This window comes from Onychostoma macrolepis, chromosome 05, assembly GCF_012432095.1.
Source record: "Onychostoma macrolepis isolate SWU-2019 chromosome 05, ASM1243209v1, whole genome shotgun sequence".
NCBI classification, from domain to species: domain Eukaryota; kingdom Metazoa; phylum Chordata; class Actinopteri; order Cypriniformes; family Cyprinidae; genus Onychostoma; species Onychostoma macrolepis.
This window is the reverse complement of record NC_081159.1, coordinates 31392248-31418750: the sequence shown is the minus strand read 5'-3', so window position 1 is coordinate 31418750 and position 26503 is coordinate 31392248. Positions and strand designations below refer to the sequence as shown.

General features: G+C 37.3%; 1 protein-coding gene across 1 annotated transcript in view; it reads left to right on the top strand.

The window, feature by feature from the left end:
• Positions 1-26503, top strand: part of LOC131540595 (neuronal migration protein doublecortin-like) — a 118623-nt gene that overhangs the window by 8984 nt on the left and 83136 nt on the right. The window contains exon 2 of the mRNA XM_058775624.1: positions 21980-22407. Coding sequence (XP_058631607.1) covers positions 22017-22407 — 391 coding nt within the window. The 5' untranslated portion in view covers positions 21980-22016. The remainder of the gene's footprint in view (positions 1-21979; positions 22408-26503) is intronic.

Here is a 26503-nt window from a genome sequence, read left to right as displayed (position 1 = left end):
CTGCAAGGTTGACTTATTAATTATTTAATTTAATATTAAATTTGTTTAATATGAGTACAATGAGGTACACAACATGACACAATGAATGTGTCTGTATAAACCAAAATGTAAATGTTTATAAGTATATATATATATATATATATATATATATATATAAACCAAGAAACAACATAAATAGCATATTTAATATAGCATATTTCATGTTCACTCGATTCACACACTGCATTTCTCAATGGATATATGTCATTGTACCACTACAGTTTCCATATACGTATACTTTATGTCTAGCAGTACAAGTCCATTATCAAGCATGTTAGTGTGTTTATGTGAGTGAATTTTTCATTCTTGCACTTACTTAATCACTTTTTCCTCCAGAAAAGGTTGATGTGAAAAGATACAGTTGGAACTGCTGCAGAGACAACTGTCCTTTTCTAACACACTCTTTCTTTCACTTTCTTTTATTTCTTATTTCTTTTGTGGAGGGGTAGAGAGAGTTTTGTTTAAAAGAGCAGCTGCGTTTTAGAAGTTCTGGCCCTGGTCCACTAGAGCACTGTGGCCAGGATCTGCCTCCCTTTAAGTCTGGACTTTAATCAGACAGAAGCAAAAACTCTGCTCCAAGACCTTGTGAGCTGCCTACCTAGACCACATTTTAGGCACATTTCACAACAGACTGTTTTGTGAATCACTAAACAAACTGCCGTTTTTTTTCAAAATATATTTTATTGAAAGATACAGCATTTTGTCCTCAGGGGCAATGTGGCTATAACTACATTTAATTTTGGGGGTTGGGGGGATATAACAGAAAGCAAGTGGTCTACAAGGCGGGATTCGATCTCAGAGCATCCAAGGCACAAATGCGCCATATGTCAGCACGCTGCCCACAAGGCTACCGGTGCCGACAGTACATTTTCTTTTAATCTTACAACGTGTTGTTGTACTTTCTATCAAACACACATATACTAACACAGTGAGTATTCAGCCCGGTTAAGAGATGTCATGTCGGAAATGTAAGCTTGTCTCAAATAAGATCGGTCACAAACATGATCCCTGAATGATCTAATGTGTAGCGTCTTATTAACTCGCATTGTGCATTGTGTGCAACACATCTCTTCTCCCTCTTCATGTTTAGTCCATTTTTTCCACTGCTAAAGAAACTCTTAAGCCTCTTAAAAGTCCTCGTTCATACTCCTAACAATTTGGGACCTTAAGACCTCTTTTAAGGGTTAAGATGATTTCTGAATTACTTTTTTTCTTTACTAGGATCTTTTCTTTAATTTTAAGAGGAAACTTTTAATAGGAGCAGCTCTTAGCACTAAGATTTTTCATGAATACGGGCCCCTTTTCTTCACTGCACTCTTAACAAGCAAAATGCACACAAGAGTAGTGTTTTACATTTTTCACATCTGTGTGTAGTTTGGCATGTATGTGGCTAATTATTTTATGTTTGTGTGTAGAGTTGCTGTGCAAAAACACCATTTTTAGAAAAGTTAAAACAGTTTTCAAAGTAGTGTTTGCTTTTGCAAGATGTGCGTGACGTTTTGTATGTTGTGTGTGTGTTTTGTTGTTTTGTGTGTAGAGTGTTGAGAAATGGAGCCATAGTTTCAAAAACTGTGTGTAAGCATTTTCAAAAAAAACTGTAAAGTAAAAAAAAAAAGAAAAAAAAAAAGAAAAAAAGAGTTTGGTTTCAATCTTGCTTTTGTGTTTACCGTGAATTTTTCAGTATCTCTCTGCCGATTACTTTCGATCTTCTACAAAAATGTACATAGGAGCTCATAAAATAATAGCTTTAGGTTTTGAAGAACTGTGTGCATATGCCATATCCAAAAATATAATATTATGGCAAAGGTGTTTGCAACACAAGGCAAATGTTTGCTTTCGAGATGTGAGGCATTTTGCATTTTGTGTGTGCAATTCTTGGATTTGTGTGTAAAGTTTTGAAAATATGCATAAGCAGTTGGGGGAAAAAAAATCTGTAAGCTGCGTCTTTTGTGATGCAACTATATAATGAAAATTAATAAATTAAGCAAGCACAAGCAATTACCATGCTGAAACAGATCAAATCATTATCAAAACACAACATGCTGTAAAGAATGGCTTGGATACAGTGCAATGAAGTTACAAATATTGGACCTTTGGTGCAAAAATCTTTTCAAACTTTATAAACTATCCTCATGATAAAAATCTGAAACTGCATTTCATAACCCCTTTAATTTAAAAAATGCAATAGTGCAATACAATTAAAATGGATCATTTTATTCTGTATAGTATAATGTAGTGTATAGTGCTATTTTGTGTCGTGCACACTGCTTATGAAGAGTTCCAAATCAGTCACTCATGATGAGCAGCAATAGTATATATAATGCGTGTGTGTGTGTTTAATCAGAACTGTTAGGTCTGTAGCTGGTTTCACATGCTTTTTATCTTGTCTGGACTGGTTACTTTAGGTGAATAGCATTTTAAACTGGTCCAGATGGCTGATCAACTGGGCTAAATGTTGGTGGAGCTAAAGCTGACTCGGTAGTTCATCTTTGTCAAGCTAGTTAAAGCTATAGAGCACCTTGGTCCAACAAAAAAAAAAAAAAACAGCTACCATGTTCCAAAAACTAGTTTGACTACAATGGTTTGACCTGGTTTTTCTTCTTTCTCTTCTATTGTCTATTAAACACTAAATTAAATTTATGTATGTAGGATTATTGAATTACATGAAAATTTGACATGTAGGGCAGGCTATGTCTTTTAGTTTTCCGTACTTTGACAGAGAGTTGTTGTTTAGCCCATTTGTTTATTATTTTAAAACATCAAATTTGCATGTGTATGTAAATGTTGCACTATATTCAAAGCAGCCACTGCCTGATTTTGCAAACCTAGAAACCTCTACAATGATCTGTCTCCCTAACCCACACCTGACTTTTTTTCCATTTTGGAAATAAAAACCCACTCAGTAACATTTCTGTGGAAATGGAGACTAAATATATGTACGCCTCTCCTTTTTTGTTTCCTTCTCGCAGCTGCAAGCAAAGGGTGGCACAGTGGATTGTGGGTTGATTTTAGTGGCATGACATTGTAGGTGGAACAACAATGAAAAATCAAGAATTTGCATTTCTGTCTAAATAAAATGCATATATGCATTTAAAGCATATAAAGGAAAATACATTGTAAATTATAATAACTTTTGTCAAACAAAAAAATCAGTTTGTTGGTTTCTAAACCCTTAAACAAGCAATTTGATCAGAAAGAGAGAAATAAAAAATGAAGTTTTATGTTAAATTTGTAGCATGCATATCATCAAATTATAAATCTCCTGACAGCAGCTTACTTACCTATGTTTAACTATTCCTGATTCATTCAAAAAATATTCAGCAGATTATGCAGATAATATCCTTGTCACGTTGCTGCTGTGTTGGAACGAGGAGCACGGAGACGAAGGAGCTTCAACTTTACAATCTTTAATGAACACCAAAGCAGGGAACACAGGGCAGGCAAGAGACACACGTAGCACACAACTTGGAGGTATGAAATGGCATTAACACCGGACAAAGGAATCAAGGGACAGACTACACTTTAAATACAAGACTAAACGAGGAAAAAATTATGAGACACCTGAACCAAATGAACAGTCAAACAAGGGAGAAACTGGGTCATGGGGAGCACATGGGGACAGAAAACACAACAAAACCAGAATACCAGTCTGACATTACCTCCCCCTCCCGGAAGCCACGTCCTCGCTCCACTTAACTTCCCGAGGGGAGGGGAGAGGGGGAGGGGGGTGGGCCAAGTCCCGTCCGGGGCAAGCCAAGCCTAGCCTGAGACGCCTCCAGGCTGGTACCAGTTCTGGGAACCGGAGCGGGCAGTTGATGTGGGAAGAGGAGCCCTCTCTAGGCTAGACTTGGGAACAGAAGCCCTCTCTGGGCTGGACTCGGGAACTGAGGCCCTCCCTGGGCCAAACGTGGGAACAACAGCCCACTCCAGGCCGGACGCAGGAACAGAAGCCTTCTCTGGGCTGGACTCAGGAACAGAAGCCCTCTCTAGGCTGCACTCCGGAACAGAAGTCCTCTTTGGGCCAAACGCAGAAACAGACGCCCTCTCTCGACTCTGGTCAGGGGCTAGAGACCACAGTCTTATCCTCCTCGTTCTCCTCTTTTGGGCTGAGATGAAGGAGATAGCTGCTGTCATCATGAATGAAGGCTTCATGATGGGCTTGGGATCATAGGGCTTGGGAGTGAATCGGTCAGTGGGCCTGAGAGTGGAGTGGCCGCTGTTTCTGGGCTGAGGACTGAGAAGGAGCTCGGAACTGAAGACAGGAAAAGGGATGCGAATTTGATCGCTGACTGGACAGACTGGGTCTGCCACCTTGGCCCCCAGGTCAGCACTGTTTTATGTCCATCTATGAGCTCGGGGGTAAATGGGTGGTCGGAACCATTGGTTAGGAATGTGGAGGGTCCTGGCATGGGGTGAGCTGGAGAGGCAGGGTGTGTTTCAGAGGGGGCAGGATGAGGATGGTTCTCATTTTTTTTTAACCTCAACCTCAAAAGTAGAACCATTTAAATAAAGGATAAGATTAATCAACTCGACCAAGGGAAAATCACACATAGGGAGTTCACAATGGATCGTTTCCTTATCCAGACCCATCTGAAAACAGGCACAGAGTGCAGCGTTGTACCAGCTCACCCGGTAAGACAGCTCGAGGAATTCCTCCACATACCTCTCCAATGACCGTCCTCCCTGCCGCAGACACCATAGCTGGTACTCAGCCCAAGTCATCTTTTTGGTCCGGTGTTCTGTCATGTTGCTGATGTTTTGGAACGAGGAGCACGGTGACGAAGGAGCTTCAACTTTACAATCTTTAATGAACACCAAAGCAGGGAAAACAGGGCAGGCAAGAGACACACGTAGCACATAACTTGGAGGTACGAAATGACATTAACACCGGACAAAGGAATCAAGGGACAGACCACACTTTAAATACAAGACTAAATGAGGGAAAATGACGAGACACACGTGAACCAAACGAACAAAATCAAACAAGGGAGAAACTGGGTCACGGGAGCAGATGGGGACAGAAAACACAACAAAACCAGAATACCAGTCTGACAATCCTATGTTATTTGCCTCTTTTTTTTTTTTTCTTTTTTTTGCCTGACAAATTGAGGTGTATTGCATCTTCTGTGGGTAATAAATACATTATCAAATCTATATTTTCTGTAAATAAGGTTTCTATAACATGTGCATTTTAGATACCAGCGAAAATTCATAATTCTCAATAATAGTTTCGATGCCACAAGAGAATATTAGGCTAACTCATACAAGTAAAAAAAAAAAAAAAGTAATTTTTGGACTAATTCCAAATTGTCACTTTAGAAATAGTAACGAAGGAACGTTGAGTTGCTTCATTGAAAACTTATTGTATTAATGTAGTAAAAGCTTGTATTATGTAGAGTATTTTGAGAGAGAGATGGATTGAGCGACTGTGATTACCTGCATCTGATACAGCATCTCCTACTGACAATAAAACATAAGTCTAAATGTCCACTGAGGAAAGCGTTATCTTTCAATATCCTTTCATCCGTTAAGCGTGATTTGTGATGACAGCACTGCTCATTTGTTAGCCGCTTTGTTGTTAAAAGTAAAAATAACTTCTGTTCACAAAAGTGTTTATTTTTCAAAGTAAAAGTCTTTACTGCCGCGCTGACTCATAAAAACAGTGTCTTGTCACCATCTAATGGCGGAACAATGTAACTAAAATCACAATCACGAACACGCACCATGCCTCGGTACTAAACACTACTATTAAATACTATTATTATTTATATAAAATATTATTTATTGAATAATCATATTTACTGTAACAAACAACAACAACAACAGCCATCATAAAAGTTGCTAGGCAATTCAGCCAACCGTACAAAGACAGCACGATATACAGCATTCGGGGAAACTGAAGATCTCATGATACGAGACAAGATAGTATTCAGCATAACTGACTCTGGGCTTCGTGAACGACTGCTGTCCATACCTGATTTGACACTTTCAAAAGCTATTGATATACGCAGAGCTAAAGAAGTCACAAAAGCACAAGTCACAGCAATGCCAGCATCATCAGAAGCACAATTTGTGCACGTCATTACAAAAAAAGGGGTCACAGCCTGCATGCAGATCAAGCAAACCTGCAGCAAATAAACAAACTCCAAAGTCAAAAGGAGTACACATAAAAAAAATTGTGGCAGATGTGGACGCATTCATCTCCCTGCCTTTAATGAAGTATGCAAAAAATGTGGCAAAAAGAAACATTTTGCCGTCGTGTGCAAATCAAAAGCTAAAATGAACACGCTTGATATAGACACTGAACTGTCAGAAGTAGACACACTGTTTATCGGTACAGTGATTCATTCAAATGCTTATATCGTATGGAGGCACCCGCATCAAACCAGAAGGTGTTGTTAAAACTACATGTGCAGGCTAGAAACAAATCAACTGACATGGTGATCTTTGTGACCACAGCATCGGAGACAGCCCTGTTAGGGAGAGGGGCATGAATGCAGTTGGACCTCATTAGAAAAGTGGAGACACTCATACATTCACCGCCCACCACAAAAACTGAGCTCCTCAGCCGCTATGCATCAGTGTTTCAAGGATTAGGCCAGTTTCCAGGATTGCATCATATCCACACTGATCCTAATGTTCCGCCTGTCTTGGCTGCAGGAAGATTCCATAGCAGTCCATGACCAACTCCGTGAGACGCTGGAAGAATTGGAGAACAGGGGTGTGATAAGTTTCTAAGCCTACTCCATGGGTAAGCAGTATGTGCATCACAGAAAAGAAAAATGGAATGCACAGAGTCTGCTTGGACCCTAGAGACTTAAAGGGGTCATCGGATGCAAAATTCACTTTACAAGTTGTTTGAACATAAATGTGTGATGGAAGTGTGTGCACACATCCTATAATGATAAAAATCCACCCAGTGGTTTTTTAACAACCCTATTTTAAAATCCCCTTTCTCAAATCAGGCTGTTCTGAGATTCCTGTCAGAATGACATAGTTCTGCGCAGGCCGCTCCCACGATAGTTGATTGACAAGGCCGTCTTACCTTAGACCTGCCCTGAGTGAGCTGTGAGCTGTCCACCATTGTGTGTCGACTCCGGTGCAGGGGAAGACAAGAACGTCTCTGATTAAGCGATTGAGGCATTTCGTTGTTGGATGTAATAATGAATATAGCAGCCGTCATTTACTCCCGACATCTAAGCCACTGAAGACGCAGAGGATTATGTTTGTTTGTGAAGGGAATGCGCCGATCTGCCTAAATGTGTATATGTTCCCACAAATCATTCGTGATCCAGCTTCACCTCCTGAAGAAGTGAGTAAAAGAGTTTTTAATGAATCTTTGCAAATCACTTTTCCCAATAATTTCCCAAATAATTAGCAAGTTTCATGATGAATGCAGCTAAAGTAAACAGTCCCTCAGAGAGCGGCTCGGAAGAGAGGGGCAGGGTCAGCAGAGCTCAATTGCATTTAAAGGAAAATTCTTCATAACAACGGCACCCGTCCTCAGATATTTTGATCCAAAAGAGCCCGTAGAGGTGCAGGTAGATGCCTCAAAAGACGGCCTGGGAGCCACACTGATGCAGAAACAACAACCGATAGCATATGTGTCAAGAGCCTTGTCTGCTGCTGAAAGAACTATGCTCTGATAGAAAAAGAACTGCTGGCCATAGTGTTTGCTTTGTGGAAATTTCACCAGTATGTTTATGGCATTCCCGTCAGAGCCCAGTCGGATCGTAAACAGCTTGAGGCGATATTCTCCAAACCCATTGGAGCAGCACCAGCACTACTTCAAAGAATGCTGCTCCAGTTACAAAGGTATGACATTCACATCGTCTTTACTCCAGGCAACCAAATGCTAATCGCAGGCACACTGTCCAGAGCGTACATTCTATCTGACAGAGCTGAGAATTTAGACCTGAGTGAAGAGAAAGACGTCTACGCAGTGAATGGAGAATCGCTTTGTGGTAACATCATGCACATGATCCAACAAGCTACACAGTCAGATCCTGAGCTTGACCTGATACGGCAGTTACATGAGCAGGGATGGCCAGACAGAAAGAAGAAGGACCTGTTGGCCGTGCAAGCTTACTGGCCGATCAGACACACAATTAGCATAGATGATGGGCTACTCGTGAAAGATGATTGCATTATAATCCCTCATGCATTGTAACCAGAAATGCTGAAACGACTTCATGTGGCACACTAGGGTAATACAGCGCTCTTTAGCACACGCCAGATCATGCTTCTACTGGCCAGGACTCACCGAAGCTATACGTCGCATGGTGGAGGCCTGTAGTTCCTGTCAGCAGAGTCTTCCTGAAAATCAGAAGGAACCACTGATCTCCCATCCGGTTCCAGATGGGCCAATGGCAGAAGATAGCTGCTGACATTTTTGACTTTCAAGGACGAGCATTTCTTCTGATAGTGGACTATTTCTCTAAATATCCAGAAGTCCTACAGCAGTCAGACAAATCATCAGGCTCACTCTTAGCGCAATTAAAGGCAGTGTTTGCAAGACACGGTGTGCCTGAGACCCTGATTGCAGATCATGAACCCTTTGCCAGAGCTGAAATGGCTCGATTCGCTCATGATTGGGGTTTCAACATCACCCATTCCAGTCCGAACTACCCTCAGTCCAACGGCATGGCTGGGCGAGCCATAAAAACTGTCAAAACTATGCTGAAAGCAGCTACTCAGTCTGGCACTGACCCTCACCTAGCCTTATTGACTCTTCGCAAAACACTCCTGTCACTGGTCTCAAGTACTCTCCAGCCCAGATCCTGATGGGTAGAGTCCTACGTTCCACCCTACCGACAAGCAAAGTTGTTCTGCAGCCTTCCACACCTCAGCACATTCAGGTAGCGCTGAAGCATCGTCAGTCGGAGCAGAAAAGTTGGTATGATAGAACAGCAGCTCCGCTTCCAGCCCTCAGGAGGGGACAGAGAGTATACAGTGCCCTCCAAAAATATTGGAACAGTAAATACAAAATTGCTCTGTTGGCTGTGGAGTCAAGACATTTATAAATATGATTAAAAGATGAATATGAGACAAAACTACAGAATGTCACATTTTATTATTGGGTGATTCAACACATAGATGTTTTACCAGCTAAGAAGTTCAGCACTTTTAGAGTTTCATCCCACTATCTGATGTGAGCATAAGTATTGGAACAGTTGCCTCACAGGTCTTTGTAAGTTATCAGCTGTGTCCTGTTGCATTAATTCTTCAGATATTAAAAGCAGGTAACGTGTTGTATCAGTTACAGTATATCCATTACTTCTGCATTCTGAATTCTGCAATCGACGATGACACACACAAACCAGGATGAAGATGAGGGAGCTGACTTTGAATGAAAAGCAAGCAATTTGGATGCACCAGATTCATTGGGAAGTGCTTCATATTGCATCAGGACAATTACTCAAAACACCCTGCCAGTTCAGTCAAGGAATTTATAAGGGCAAATAAATGGAAAGTCTTAGATTGCCCAAGTCAATTTCCAGATTTAAATCCGATTGAACATGAATTTCACCAGCTAAAGAGGAGAGTAAAGGCAGAAACTCCCCAAAACAAACAACAATTGGAAATCGGCTGCATGAAAGGCTGGGAAAAGTATTTCAAAGGATGAGACCAAGAGTCCGGTGATGTCTATGGGTCACAGACTCGCTGCTGTGATAGTGCGCAAGGGATCTGCAACTAAATAATAGCTTTTAATCTTTTATATCTGCCTTATTGTCAGCTGTGCCAATACTTATGCTCACATAAATGAGTGGGATGAATTCTAAAAGTGCTGTTCTTTTTATTTGGTAAAACATCTATGTGTTGAAACAGCTAATAATAAAATGTGACATTCTGTAGTTTTGTCTCATATTCATCTTTTAATCATATTTGCAAATGTCTTGACTCCACAGCCAACAGAGCAATTTTGTCTTTACTGTTCCAATACTTATGGAGGGGACTGTATATGAGAATCAAAAATACATGAAAACCAGCTACGGTTGTCAGTATCAGAGATGAGCCCCGCTCATACGATGTAATCACATCATCGGGCACAATCTACCGCAGAAACAGGCGCCACCTCAGACCTGACAGGTCAGTCATACATGACACACATCCCGGTTGCCCCATGTACAGTGATGATGACCTGTGTGACAATGCAGCTCCTGAGCCTGTTCAAACTGAGTTGCCCCAACGTGTGGAAGGAAGTACTGTCCCAAGTTCTCAAATCACAAGAGCTGGATGTACCATTAGACAACCTGCACGTTTCAAATATTATGTTCTTACTTAAAGAGGTCCTATTATGCTCTTTTACAAAGTCTTGATTTTGTTTTGAGGGTGTACTAGAACATGCTCTCATGCTTGGTGGTTCAAAAAATGCATTATTTTTTCACATAATTTACATTATTACAATACTACTTAATTTCTAGCCATTATCGCCGATTTGACTGCACAGATACTATTTAAACTAAACTGAGCTAGACAATGACATCTCTGAATTAAATAATGAAATGCCTTTAACTGAAATTTGAGTGTTTAATCTTATCATTATACATTACTGACACTCTGTCCTCCAATTTGATACTGTTAAGTGCTTTGACACTCTATATTGTTAAAAGCGTTATATAAATAAAGGTTACTTGTCTTGACTTGACCTCTCTCCCCAGCCTGGCACAAACGGCTCGATTAGTTCCAGGTTTGATGAAGGCCCGCCTTCTGAAAAACAAAATGTGTTGTGATTGGTTAGCTGTCCCAGTGCGTTGTGATTGGAAAACAGCTTAGACGTACTGCAGTACTGCCACGCCCCTTGCCAAAACAGCAAGTTCCATCTGGCTTCAATATTGCCATATAAACTGCATTTACTATGCACATTGAAACTGGTATACAATTTATTTATACCATAGTCCAGTGTTTCCCACAGACACTCTATTTGTGGCGGCATAAATATGCAGATTCATTCTCTGCCAGCAGGAAGTGCTGTTGGAGTAGAGATCGAGGTTTCCCTGGTAACACTGTACACAAAACAGCACTCTGCTCACAAACGCTGCTTTATCAGACATTACATGCAAGATGAAATGAAAATGACATCCAAAATTTTCTGAAGACAGTCGGTTTCCTTCAGAAATACAGTGATATAAAAACACCCGCACCGGGTTTTGATTTTGAAACATGCAGTGCTCATGTTTATTCAATGAAGTCCAAGCCTTTTGGAAAATCTATTTGTGGCATTCAGTTTTGATATTGTGGTGGGTGCCACAAATAAATCAATGTATGGGAAACACTGTAGTTTCATAATTGAAGTGTAAATTCTGCAGATTACATCATTGTCCAGTATTGTACTGTCAGCAATTTATAAAAATATTTTCATAAATGTAATATTTACATACATAATTAGGCTTTTCAGATGCATATGTAATAACTTACGAAAACTTGACGCTACAGTAGCACTTCTTCTTCGTCATCGTCTAGTCTGATGCAGTCAAGCTTCTAACCACGAGCTTGCCCCTCCCACCCCCCAACCATTTGAATTTCCGTGGGCGGGATTTATTTTAATGATATTCTAATTGACCACTTTGTGATGTCACAACACCCGGAAAACAACGCTGTAGTCCAAGCGAGCCATTCATTGTAGTTCTTGAAAAGGGATTTTTTTAAAAACAAAATATCTCCCTTTGGAATGGACTTCGAGATTTGTAACTTTGTAGATCTTTTTTATGCCCAAACATACGTACTACACACTGACTAAAATTCAAAAAGTGAAAAAGCATAATATGACCCCTTAAAGTATGCTTGAGTAGTGTTTATGTTGCCTGTTCATAGCAAATTATTACTTGCACGTTGGTAGTATTGATAGCATACTGCCATTGTTTCAAATTTGAGTAATATATTGTTCAACAAGCGAGGCAAGGCAAACGCACACCTTATGAGGTGCAAGTTGAAGAAAAAAATATAAATCAATTGGAGAACAACTGCACACTCACTTAAGCATATTTATTAACCAACGTTTCGGCTAGTAGCCTTTTTCAAGGTATGAATTCATAGACATGGAGACCAGTATAAATAACAAAAATAATTATACACAGCTGAAAATGGTAATGTCCAAATCATTCAATAATTAACTTAACAATTAGACTCAAACATGAAAAATAATAAACAAATTAATCTGTACAGACAAAATGTAAATAAAGATTATTATCAAAAAGAATCAAGATTACAAAAAACAACTCAAATAAAAATCTACATTTAAGCCAAGTGGAGTAAACATTTTCAAATTATGAATCCAGAAAGCCTCCCGTTTAAGTAGTATTTGGTCCAAATCACCACCTGAAGATATTTTCTCAATTCCTATATAACGTAATGAAGTAATAGGATGATTAAAATCAATAAAATGTACAGCCAGTGGGTAATTCATATTTTTACATCTTATAGTACTCCGATGTTCGGCAATGCACGTTTCAAGTTCTCTACTTGTTTTTCCTACATATGATTTACCACAGGGGCAGGTTATAAGATAAATTACCGCTTTGGTTTTACAATTTATAATTCCCTTAATTGGAATCGATTTGGAACCGTATGTGGGTGTTTGAACGATGTACAACGATACGTGTAGTTACAAGAACCACAATGATAGTTACCTTCTGGAATAGGTGTTAATGTCCTTTGAATTATTTTAGATGGAGGAGACAAATCTGATCTCACTAAATAATCTCTTAAATTTCGTCCACGTTTAAACACCGTAAGAGGGGGATTACGAAGAGATTCAAGTCTCACATCCGATCGCAGAATGTGCCAATGTTGGTGAATTATTTTTTTTATTTGCTCTGAATGCTTAGTGTATTTAGTAGTAAACATAACAGAGAAACTAGCCTTCTTTTCAATTTTTTGTTCCGCTACTTGAATTTGATTAGCCTTATAGCCTCTATAGTAAAAAGATTTTGTCATATCAGTGAGATTCTTGTTAAAATCATCCTGTCTACTACAAATTGTTTCCAGTCAAACCATTTGACTGTGGGGAAGACTATTCTTTAAAGGTAACGGATGGTAAGAGTCCGCTCTCAAAAGCGTATTACGAGCTGTAGGTTTCTTATAAAGATCCGTATATAAACAGTTATTGTCCCGAATTATCCATAGGTCCAAAAAACTGATTCTATTAGGATCGTAGTCCATGGTAAATGTTAAAGAATCAGAACAGTCATTTAAATATTGACTAAAAGGAATAAAAGGAATTCAATTGTACAACGTCACCCTTAAAAAGGCAAAAACAATCATCCAAATATCGCTTCCAAATTAATATATTGGATGAAAAAGAATGGTTTAAGTAAACGTATTTTTCTTCAAAGGAGGCCATATATAGATTTGCAAAGGAAGGTGCAAATGCACTACCCATAGCCACACCACGTCTCTGAATAAATAAGTCATTCTGAAAAATAAAATAGTTATCAGAAAGAACAAGTCCAGATAATGTTTCAAAACATTTATTAGAGGGGACCGAATCAACATGTTCTGATAAAAAATGAATCATAGATTCGGTGCCTTCTTTATGAGGTATGCATGTATACAACGACTGGACGTCAAAAGAAACCAATAGTATGTCTTCGAGTATTGGATTAAGTCAATGAAAGACAACATATGAGTGGTATCCTTTAAAAAGGAAGGCATTTTTTCACAATAGGGTCTTGTAAAAAAATCCACAAAAGTGGATATTGAAGATGTTAAAGAGCCAATACCAGCCACTATTGGACGGCCAGGAGGTAATTCAAGACGTTTGTGAATTTTTGGTAAAGTATAGAAAGTAGCTATAACAGGATTCTTAATCTTTAGAGAATCAAGTTCTCTTTTAGTAATTTCACCACTTTGAAACATAGAATCAAGAACAGAATAAATTTCATGTTTGAACATCTGAGTTGGATCCCCTGAGAGTTTTTAATAAAAATCTAAATCTGAAAGTTGTCTTTCACATTCCCGCACATAATCAACATTATTCTGAATGACAATTGAATGACAGAAGTCCATGTGCAAACTCTGTTGTGCGTGTATTATTGTTAACAGCAAGTTGAACAAAAGATACAACAGCTGTCATGCACAAATCTAATGAATTGACACATCGATTCACACACCATATACAAATGTGTATCGCAGCACTGCATAATCATTGATAGAACATGAAGAGCTTATTTCACACTGGTCTCGAGCCATAGAGCAGGCATTATTGTTGAGCTCTGGCAGGTACATTTTAATTCAATATTTTTTAGTTTTAGTTTTGCTCCAATATGTGTACTTTGTGTGCTTATTATCAATGTGTTAGCTTAGCTACATGCTAATAGTGAAATCAGCTGTGAGAGTTAGTGGCTGATGAGTGTCTGTTAAATCAGTTGCTGCAAATTAAATAACTTATTATTTGTTTTTAGAGGGCTTTTAAAAGTGTAAACAAAGTGTTAATTTTCTTAAAAATTATGTTCTTCTTACATGTAATGCACCAGCTCAGGTGAGTGCCCATAAGCAAAATGGCAGATTCAAATTCTGTCTTCATGGAGTCATTGCGCTTTCTTTGGGTATTATAGATGGGTCTTGCTGGTTTTGGGTTAAGTATCTCTTATTTTTACACTGAAACATGGTTCCACCGTATCCCACAATACACTGTATTGTAAGTGGTGTGAAAATTACACACTTCACCATGTATACCCTGTAACTTCTGTGGTTAATACCTTATAACATAAATCATATTTAGCTAATCAAACAAATGTAAAAGTCGATATTTAATTTCAGTTCTTTAAAAAGATTTCAGTTAATGACAATTAATAGGTAAATGGTTAATAAAATCAAATACTATTTTTGTGAATCTGGCACACTGAAACAATCTGCTCTCACAGTTAATGATCAAGTATGATTTGATGCTGACATGTAGTTTCCATGCTTCATCTGTGTCTCCTTATAGAGAACATGGAAAGCTTGTGTAGCTGTTGCCATGGATACTGGCTAGTGAAGAACAGTTGATACATTTAGATGTAGAATATGATGTTATCAATGTTGGCATGTACTATATAAATGTGTATATACAATAAACTTTTTTTTGCATTTCTATGTTTTAATCTCAGTGTAGCTAAATACTGCCTGATAAATAGATTAGTGATGACCATACCACAAGTTTCCTTTTGTTTGGGTTTCGTGTGTGTGTGTGTGTGTGCAATGAGTGTCTCCACAGGGGATTTTTAATAATAGCTCATGAGTGACATTGAAATGTGTGTGGGTCTGCTGTATGTAGGCCAATCCATGGTCGAGTGTGTGATACTCAGAGAGCATGTGTAGATGTGTAGTACTTAGAAGATGACAGGCATATACCGAAAAACAGATTTTTGCTTCTGTATTTCAGGTGAAATATTGATGTTTTTGATTGGCAGACTTCGAGGTCAGCTTTCCGTTTTCTTTCTTTCTTTCTTTCTTTCTTTCTTTCTTTCTTTCTTTCTTTCTCCCTCCCTCCCTCCCTCCCTCCCTCTTCCTTCCTTCCTTCCTTCCCTATTCTATTTTATGAGTTTTGTTGATATATCTTTGGACAGTGTGTGTGGAGTGCTCTGCAAGTTATTCCAAATGAGATACAGGTGGTGTGACTTCCCAAAAAGATAATGGAATTTTTTAATTGATATTTTTGAGATATTTCTTAAGCTCCAGGGTGGCAGCGGTTACTCGTGAACCTGCCAAGAACAGCCTTACCTCGGTCAGTTCTTTTAGCATTTTCCGCTTGCTCTGATGTCTCAATTCATTTAAGTTGTGACGTAAGGAATGCGGTTTCAAGGCTGTTCTCAAAGTCTCCCCACGTTTCACTTGAGAATTCAATCTCAACAACTGTTTATGAGCACTGTTTATTGATATTACACATTTAAGCTAAACATTCAAAAACTTACAGTGTACACTACAGTCTTTGTGCTCACGGCATCCCAGACACAAATATTTTAACGATTTATAAAAGAGGAATCACTGTCTGGCCATTTGGGATTTTAGTATGGAGATAAAGGATTAGGATTATACTTTTTGATAGTATCTGGAATATCTATTATAATAGTATCTATCAAATAGTTTTGGCTGAGGGCAAAGTTTCATAACTTTTATATTTTTATATAACTTATAAATTATTTAATTGTTTTTATATTAGTAACAGTATTATTCCTATTATTATGTAATAATAGAATTTGGTATTGAGAAATGGTCTTAGTGATCGTGATTTTGGTTACACTGTTACGCAATTAGATGCCAAAAATAGATTTGCTGATCTTTGAGTCATCAGCAAAGGCATTTTATATCGGAAGGACTGAAAAATGGTATTGTAAATAAAGACATTATTTTTACTTTCAAGTCAAGTCAAGTCACCTTTATTTACATAGCGCTTTTAACAATACAGATTGTTAAGGCAGCTTTACGACATTAAATAGGAAAATAGCGTGTCAATAATGCAAAAGGACAATAGTAAAACACTCAGTTTTCAGTTAAAGGCAGTTCATAATTGAATTCAGTGATGTCATCATCCAGCTCAATTTAGTTCAAATAGTATCTGTACAATCAAGTTGACGATATTGCTGGAAATTAAGTGTCTCCAACTAAGCAAGCCAGAGGCAACAGCAGCAGGGAACCAAAACTCCATCGGTCACAGAAATGGAGAAGAAAACCTTGGGAGAAACCAGGCTCAGTAAGGTGGCCAATTCTCCTCTGACCAGACAAACCAGCAGGATGTTCCATGCTGCAGCAAAGTCGGTTTGTGCAGAGGACTCATCTGGTTCCCTTGGTCTTATCCTGATGGCTATCTAGGTAACGAGGTCTTCACTGGGGAATTGTCTCTGGGGCTCATCTAGTTGTCCTGATCTCTGCTGAGTTTCAGGGCTGTAGAGGTCATCTCTAGGTCCTGATCCACCATCTGGCCTGGATACGGACTGGAACTGGGTGACTGCAATGACCATCTGATCTGGATACAGACTGGATCTGGGTGGCTATGATGACCTCGGAATAAGAAAGAAACAGACTAATATTAGCGTAGATGCCATTCCTCTTACGCTGTAACAAGAGATAAGAGCTCGCTCAAGTACTGAGGTGCTAAACCATTCAGGGCTTTATAAGTAATTAGCACGATTTTAAAATCTTTCACTGCAAAAAATGTACCGTAGAATTTACAGGATGTTACTGGCGAAAAAAAGTTGCCAATAAAATCTAATGCTGTTAACATAAAAATTATGTTAATTGCTGTAAAATGGATTACAGTATAATACTGCAAAGCAAATTACAGTTAATTGCTGTAGTATTATTTTACAGTAACAGTGAATTAAACTTTTAGTTTATTTTACACCAATATTTTGTAACCTCACTAAAGTACAGTATTTACCTGGCAACTAAAGTTGGCAATAAAATCCTGTGAATACCCATAAATCCAAGATGATGTTTTAATAATTTAACAATGAAAATGCTGCAAAGAATAATTTTAACAGTAAACTGTAAAATACTGATTTAAATACATTATCATGAGCACTATCTAAATACATTTACAAATGAATACAAACCAAGTCAAAGATGTTGCAAATAAATATTTATTAAAGCTAGCAGAAAGACATTGCAAGGCTTTTACTGATAAAAAAATAAAAATGTCAGTCTTTCAACAGTTAAAATCTTATCATAAAAATAACATACCATCACAAAATAACTACAAATACCTGTCATATCACAAAAAATAAGCCATATTCTCAGTAGATCATTAACTTTCTATAAAAAATTAAGGTCAATCAACAGAATTTGTATAATTTTGGTTAAAAAAGGATTAAAATAAAATGCTGGAATCAACATTATACCACAAATTATGTTGTTTGAGCTTATGTTCTATTAAATTTAGAATTTTCCTGCAAAAGACAATTTATTAAATACATACTGAAAGTCCATCAACTTTCTGAGATGAGCACACACATGAGGGTTGTCCCTCTTCTCTGAGACCTTTCCACTTGTTTTGCCTATGTATATCCGCCTTGTATCCAGTGAGTGCTGTGATTCCAACAAAACATCTGCACATAAAAACAAGCAGAAGCTTTAGAATAAAGTTCACTATTGAATGAAACTAGCTCAATAAAATAAATGCCATTCATACAACACAATCAGCATTTACCAGTACTTAAACTAAATAAGTAACCTTTTTCACAAATGAAATTACTGAAGTAAAACATGTTACCTTTGAAATAATTCAAGTGTGCACAACATCATTCAGTAAACACCGCTGAGTTTTGCTTTGATACTTGTTTGGAATGATTTTCTTTGGTAAAATAGAACAGCAGTCAATATTGTGTCTAAAAAGTAAGTAATTTAATGTTAACTAATTGTTTATTGAACTATGTAACATTTGCAATTGTGATAATCAGCAAAACAGCTCGCTTATGCTACTTAATATTATATGTTATAAATAAACTCAACAGTTTGAACATTTACCTCATGTTTCTTCCATGAGTTTATGTGTGCCATTAAGGTTATTTGTTTTGATGTTGAATATAATAAAATCAGAATCAGTCTCGCGTTTCGATGCTTCCCCAGTTATTTTTTTCACTCAAGTTTTAATCAGGCTAACTTTCCAATCGGGCATGTAAAGATGACTGTCACTAAAAAATTGTCCCGGATAAGCTTTAATGCCAAGTACAACTACAGTGGCAATAGACACAATTTCTCATTTACATGTAGTTTCTAATTATAGTAAGATGTCACGTCAATATGGGACAGTTGAGCACATATGAACAAATGAAATTTCACATATTTAGCTGTTCGTCAGTTATTTCGACAGATATGACAATAGTTCGCACTGGGCATTACGTTAAAAGTTGGGTAAACACTACTTTAAATGCTCTCAATAAGAAAATTAAACAAAAAAAAAAAAAAAAAATGCACCATTTAACCTAACTATGCTATGATAGCAATTTCCAGCTTACTGCACATACCAAGGCCGCTTGTCCAAATGTCGTGATAGCAGGCTATTGTGACATGATATGGCTTATACATTAACTTAAATAAATATAAAAGGATATATTTCATAAGTAAAATTAAGTGAATTTACCAGAAATTAAGCCTCTAATCTTCAATCATTCTGGCACTGCTCCAGTCGGCTGGATTTCAGATTTGAACAATGTGCGCGCAATCCTATAATGCCACACTACAGTAAGTTAGTGTAAAAACCAGGTGCTACAGTGACAACACCTGCTTCTTGTAAATTAATTACAGTTGACATGGAAATATACCGTTAACGACTGTAAAACCTTATTTGACCCATAATGCATCGCAAATTACAGCTACATCTTGTAAAATGTTTAAACAGTAATCTGTAAAATTGTAGAAACTTTTTTACAGTGTTAGGGAGCCAGTGCAGTGTGGACAGAACCAGACTTTCAACAACACCTTGTTACGCACAACCAAGAAATGTACTGACCAGCGTTATCATAGGAAATCTTAACGATTGAAAGGATAGTACAACCAAGATACTACTTTGCTCAGTGGACATTCAAACAAATGTTTTATTTGGAATATGAGAATGAGCTGAAGAATGAATGTTGTATCAGATGCTGTATCTCATAATACTACATAATACAGTGAGCTTTCAACTGCAATGAAGCAACTCAACATTCCTTTGTTTCTAGCTCTAAAGTGACGTTTTCAATTTAATAATGGAGGCTTGGGCTCGACTGTTAAACTGTGAACTTGAGATTTGAATGATGAAAGTAGTTTTTATAAGATACTATCTGGTTGGTTGTTTCTTATTTATTTACAGACTTGTGCTTTCAAACTGTTGTATAAATGCAATATCACACTCATAGCTGTGCAGTATGCCTCTATATCAGCACATCTGTGATTACCTAAAGCTCTCAGCCTGTGGACTCATGTTTACGGCCAAATCACAGCTGTGATATAGCTACTCCTATAATATGGCTACTCATGTGATATTGCTCATATAAACACTCACATTTAAAGGGGTCATCGGATGCTAAATTATCTTTTACATGTTGTTTGAACATAAATGTGTGTTGGCAGCAGAGGTTGCGTTAGACTTTAACAGTGTCTGTCATTTTGACGGACAGGGTCGTAAAATTCCATCATAATCTATTATTACCCGTCACTTTAATTTTCCTATTTTAATTATAATAACACATTTAATTGCTTTTATTTTTGTTCAAGTTTTCATTTTTAATAATGAACCTAGAGGACCAGCATATAGGCTTATGCATTTATTTATTTATGAAGAGAACAGATGAACAGAGACTGCGTCACTTCTCATGTTCAACACCGCAGTAACAGAGGAGGACACTAAAAACAACGAAATATGCTAAAGCTGGGTTAAAAAACAAACAAAAAAAAGATTTCTCTATTTTAATAGATTCTTATCTTTATGAACTAATATTGTTTCTTAACTCCCAATCAATGCTGTTTTCATTTGATGAATGCACAGTAGGCTACATACAGTATAGTGCACCTCCCATCCAGTAAATAGCAATAGGCTAAGCTTTGTGCGTTGTTACTTTTGATATGAAATACAGTCTCAGATTTCAAATTCTGTCTATTTTATTAGGAAATTCAAGCAATAAATACCGTTTTGGCGCTCTTTAATGTGGCGTGATAGATCGCTGTAGACACCTCAGATCAAGTGATTTGCTTTACTATACTCACTTATGCGTAATCAAAGGCATAGCAAAAGACTAGTGAGTTTTATTTTTGTTCTGGAGCTGATAATCCCGGGCTCTGCTGCTTCACTGGAGAGCACTCGCCACCAACTGGACAGGGGTGGGAATTACAGTTACAAATTACAATAGATCACCCTCGGTGTAATCTGTCAAAGTGATGGACGGCCTTCAGATATTTCTGTCACTGCTAACAAAAATCCCATCAATGACGGAGAATTTCCAGTTAACGCGACCTCTGTTTGTTACACATCTACCCAATAATGATAAAAAAAATTCACTCAGTGGTTTGTATTTAATCCCAAAAAATAATATCCCATTTTTCAAATCAGGCCGTTCTCAGCTACTTGTCTGTGTGACATCACACGAACGAAGGCCGCTCCCACGAGTGTTGATTGACACGGCCATTTTACCTTAGACCCGCCCTGAGTGAGTTGTCATCAGTCCGCTATTGTTTCGACACCGGAGCAGGAATAAACAAGAATGTCTCCATAGCGATTGAGGTGTTCTGTTGTTGGATGTAATAATGAACATAGCAGTCATCATTTACTCCCGAAATCTGAGCCGCTGAAGACGCAGAGGATTACGTTTGTTTGTGAAGGGAATGCACCTCCCGATCTGCCTAAATGCATCTATGTTCGCGCGAATCATTCATGATCCATCTTCACTTACAGCAGAAGTGAGTATAAGGTTTTTTTTTAATGGATCTTTGCAATCGCCTTTCCTAATAACGTGCTAGTTAGCAAGTTTCGTGGCTAAAGTAAACAGTATCATGAGAACGGCTCGTCACCCCACAGAAGAGAGGGTCGGGGCCAGCAGAGCTCATTAGCATTTAAAGCAACATGGACTAAAACGGGTTAATGTCTGCAGAGCTGATTTTGACCAGGTTGTTTTACACTACCATTGAGAAATTTTAACCAAAGTATGTTATAGACTTTTCATTAAGACTCTAAAGAATCATATCAACTTGTGGAAAATGGGCATCCGATGACCCCTTTAAGATTTAAGGACAATGGTTTTAATGGTTATACCAAAAATCATTCAAATAAAACTTTTCTTGGCAATATATATTTTTTTCAAAACCATATACATAATACATGAAAGGCAATGTAATAATAATAAAATATTTGTTCTTTATCATTAATATGGTTATAAATCATTGGCACAGTATTTAAATCATTTATGCAGTATTTTTGATTACCCTCAAATAACATTGAACTGATTTAGTTTGCTTTAAATTCTTTTATTTGGTTTCTCATTTTTGTCAGACCCATAATTCCTCAGAACAAGACCTTCACCACCACTATGGATGCCCCCTCTGAACATGTTGCCATGGAGCTGGACTTCGGCCATTTTGATGAGCGGGACAAGGCATCTCGTACCCCACGAGGTGGACGTGCCAATGGTCTCCCCAGCCCCACCCACAGCGCTCACTGCAGTTTTTACCGTACACGCACCCTCCAGGCTCTGACCGGCGAGAAAAAGGCTAAGAAAGTGCGATTCTACCGCAATGGCGACCGCTACTTCAAGGGCATCGTGTATGCAGTGGCCAATGACCGTTTCCGCACATTTGATGCTCTACTGGCTGACTTAACCCGCTCTCTGTCTGACCATATCAATCTGCCACAAGGGGTCAGATACATTTTTACCATCGACGGATCAAGGAAGATTAGTAGTCTGGATGAGCTAGAGGAAGGTGAGTGAGTTTGGCAGTAAGATTTGAGAAAACATTTTTGAAAAGATTGGAAAATTGTACATGATGGTGTCTCTATAATTTGCATACTATTATTGAGCAATACATCTCCACATGAACAGTTACTCTGAGAAATTTCAGACAAACTACATTATAATTATATATATATATATATATATATATATATTAGTGCTGTCAAAATTAGCACGTTAACGCAGGCGATTAATTTTTTCAGTTTAACGCGTTAAAATTATTTAACGGCGTTAACGCAGGGGCGGAGCCTAGGTTGGCCACCCCACTCATAACTGCTGTTTCTGTCTGTTTTTTCTTGACAAAAAAGTGCATTTATTCAGTCTCATAACGTCTTTACGATCACATCAATCTGGAGACGTTTCAGACACGCACTCCAGCTTCACTTCAGTGGCAGGCAAGAGTCAAACAAGCGCGGAAACTGGCGCGCGCTGTAGCCTGTATCAATTCTTATCAAAGCATGAAATAAACTACGTGCATGCAATGTCGTGGTCAGTTAAGGCATGAAGTTACCAAAAAGGCGATTAAAGTTGCCTTAAAACTGTGCGTGCATGTAATATGTTATATATGAGTTACATTAAGAACATGTCTCTTAAATGGTTTTCAAAACTGTCCTGGAGCTTCCTAGCACTCTCTCTCTCATCTAACACACCCGATTCAATTCGTCAGGTCATTAGTAGAGACTGAAATAGGTCCGAAAATGTGATGAGAGTTGAGAGAAAATACGAAGCGTGTCAGATTTGCGTCACGTTCAGCAGCAGCAGCTCATAAAGAAATAGCAGCAAAATAACATAATAACCAGCTGCGGTGATGTCTGTTCATCAAGAACAAAAGAAAAAATATAGCTGTATATAGCTGTAAATATTTATCTGTATTTAGTTTAGAATTTAGTGTTTGATAACTTTATTCAATTTCTGTATATTTCTGCTGAGGGACACAGGTAGCCTAGCTAAATATAACATTTATTATAATGGGTTTATGTGAAGATTGTTTTAAGTTAAATTAGAAGTTATTTTTAAAAATTGCTAACTCTTAATTAGAATGTAATGTTTAATGGCTATAGTCAATGGTTAAATATTAGGGGATTTTTTTTATTTTTTATAGGGAAATCATTATTACTTGGTATCAGTGATACTGGCCTTCAGTCATAAAAAAAAAGATGCCATTAAACAAATATCAAAAATATGTTGTTTGTACATTAATTTGAAGATTGAATGTGAAATTATTGCAATATAAAAGTATATTTAAAAACTTTAATGTTAGGTGGGATTAATCGCGATCGATTTCAGAAAAATGTGTGACTAATTCGTTAATTTGTTTTTAATCGATTGACAGCACTAATATATATATATATATATATATATATATATATATATACATACAGACATTATACGTTATATATTATATTATTATGCATTATATATACATTATACAATATTATTTTTTCTTGGTTCATTTACAAACAAACACACAGACAAACAAACAAACAATAAATAAATAAACAAACACACCGCCTTCTTAAACTACTCTGACCATTGAAACACTGGATCATGAGATACACACGTTTTACAGTGTCAAACACAGTGCTACACTTCACTCTGTAACTGCAGCACTCATGTTTATTTTCTGGAAAACTTGCAAAATAAAAACTTAATGGTTTAACATTTGGAAATGAAGAAATTTTGACAGGAATATTAGTACTGTAAATTCACTATACTGTAAAAGTATTATTATTATAATTATTATAATTGTTATTTCAGCACATTATTATTTGTATTATTACAAATTATTTATTTTTTGTTTTATATTTTTTTTAATCAATCGTAATAAAAATCATAATTATTATTCTTATCTTATAGTCATATTGAATGGATCAAAAACAGCAGGAATGTGGCCTATGCAAAATAATTTTAATAAACATTTTAAGAGGGATCATAAAAATAGCATTTTTTTTTAGTATCTAAATAAGTTATTTATCATAACAGATGTTTACATATACTCCACATGACAAAATAATAACTTAATTTCTAAAACTGATCCTGTTCCAAAGTTTACATTCCCTTAAAGGGATAGTTCATCCAAAAAATAAAATTCTGTCATTAAATACTCACTTATTTCTTAAAGCTTATTTCTGTCATTATTTTAGTTTTCTTTGCGCACAAATAGTATTTGTGTAGATTCATAGCATTACATTTGAACCACAGATGTCACATGGACAATTTTACTAACGTTTTTACTACGTTTCTGGTCCATAAAACATTTCAGTTGCGTTGCTGTCTTTGAGGGGTCAGAAAGCTCTCGGATTTCATAAAAAAATATCTTAATTTCCATCCCGAAGATGAACGAAGGTCTTAAGCCCTAAACACACTGCATGATTTTCAGCTGTCCCAGACTAAAGATTGGCATCGTGAAACAATTGTGGCGAATCGAAAATCGCCACGATTGCTTCACGATGCCAGTCTTTCGTCTGGGACAGCCGAAAATTGTGCAGTGTGTCTCAGGCTTTACAGGTTTGAAACAACAGGGTGAGAAATAAATGACAGAATTTTCATTTTTGGGTGAACTATCCCTTTAAATCCTACTACTGTGTGTCATTACCTGGATGATCCACAACTGTGTTTATGTTTTGTGATAGTTGTTCATGAGCCCCATCGTTCTTCAGAAAAAAATCCTTCACGTTCTTTGGTTTTCTAGCATCTTCTGCATATTTGACCACCTTCCAACAATGACTGTATGATTCTGACATCCATCTATTCACACTTGAGGGATTCATATTGAGGGCAATTGAGTCATACACAACTGTTACAAAAGGTGAAAACATTTACTTATGCTCAGGAAGAAAACACTATGCATTAAGAGCCGTGGGGTGTACATTTGTATTATTATTATTATTATTATTATTATTTAGAACTGCTCTTCAAAAGGTACACTAAATACTTACATGTTTCCCTGAAGACAAAATAAGTACAATTTACCCTAATTCTCCAATCCAAAAAGTTTACACCCTCCGGCTTTTAACTCTTTCCCCGCTTGCGTTTTTGAAAAAAGTTGCTAGCCACAGCCAGCATTTTTGATGATTTTCACTAAAATGTCATTGCCCCCAGAATATTTTGTTGTATGAATATCTAAACATGCAATTCATTTTATTCCAGCTTCAAGCATTCTTTTTTTTTTAACACTTGAATATAGATAGGCAGGACTGGGCCAAAAAATCGGCCCTGGCATTTTTTGGTCCTGGTGGCCCACCACCATATATATATATAGGGCTGGAAATGGGGGGCGACGCGGGGGGACGGAGTCCTGGGAGTGAATTTCAAGGGGGGACGGCATTTCATTTCCAACTATTTGGAAATTAAAGTGATTTAAAAGTGAGACTACGAAAGCGATCCCAGTTCTGCATATAAACGTAGCGCTGTGTTTATGGTTCGCTGCACAATGCAGTCTTTTGCCATTTAATACCTGCAGACTGCAGCCAATATAAATGCTTCTCTATCGCTGCACGTTCTGCTCCTTACAGCACAGACCGTGAAGGCAGACTGCAGTTGTTGTCATTCATTGTAACAAACAAAGTGTAGAGAGATGTAAATAATATATTAAGTGTGCAGTGTAGAGAGCTTCATTCATTAAAATAGAAGTTTGTGAGATAGCGACGAACGGAGGGTAACAGCTTTTTAATGAGAGTTTGCAAATGTGAAATTGAATTTATACAATAGTTTTTGATTTTATACAAAAGTTAATATTAAGTGACTTACATTTTAGGAACACTTGTCTATTTTGCTCTATTTCGTCAACAAAAATATATTTAAAAAACAAAGTCTTTGTCAAGTCAAGTCTTTGACACAGCGCTGTTTCATTTATGAATTAATCTTTGCTTTTGAACAAATCTAGTGAGTCAATGATTCAATGACCCATTCATAATGAGAGTCACTTGCTTCATTCCTAAATGAATCATCCGTTTGAACGAATCGATTGAATGAATGATTCAGTGACAAAGACAGTGACTTGATGCCACCTACTGGCAGTTTCTGTTTCATTTTTAAAGTCATTTAATTCATTGACATTTATATAT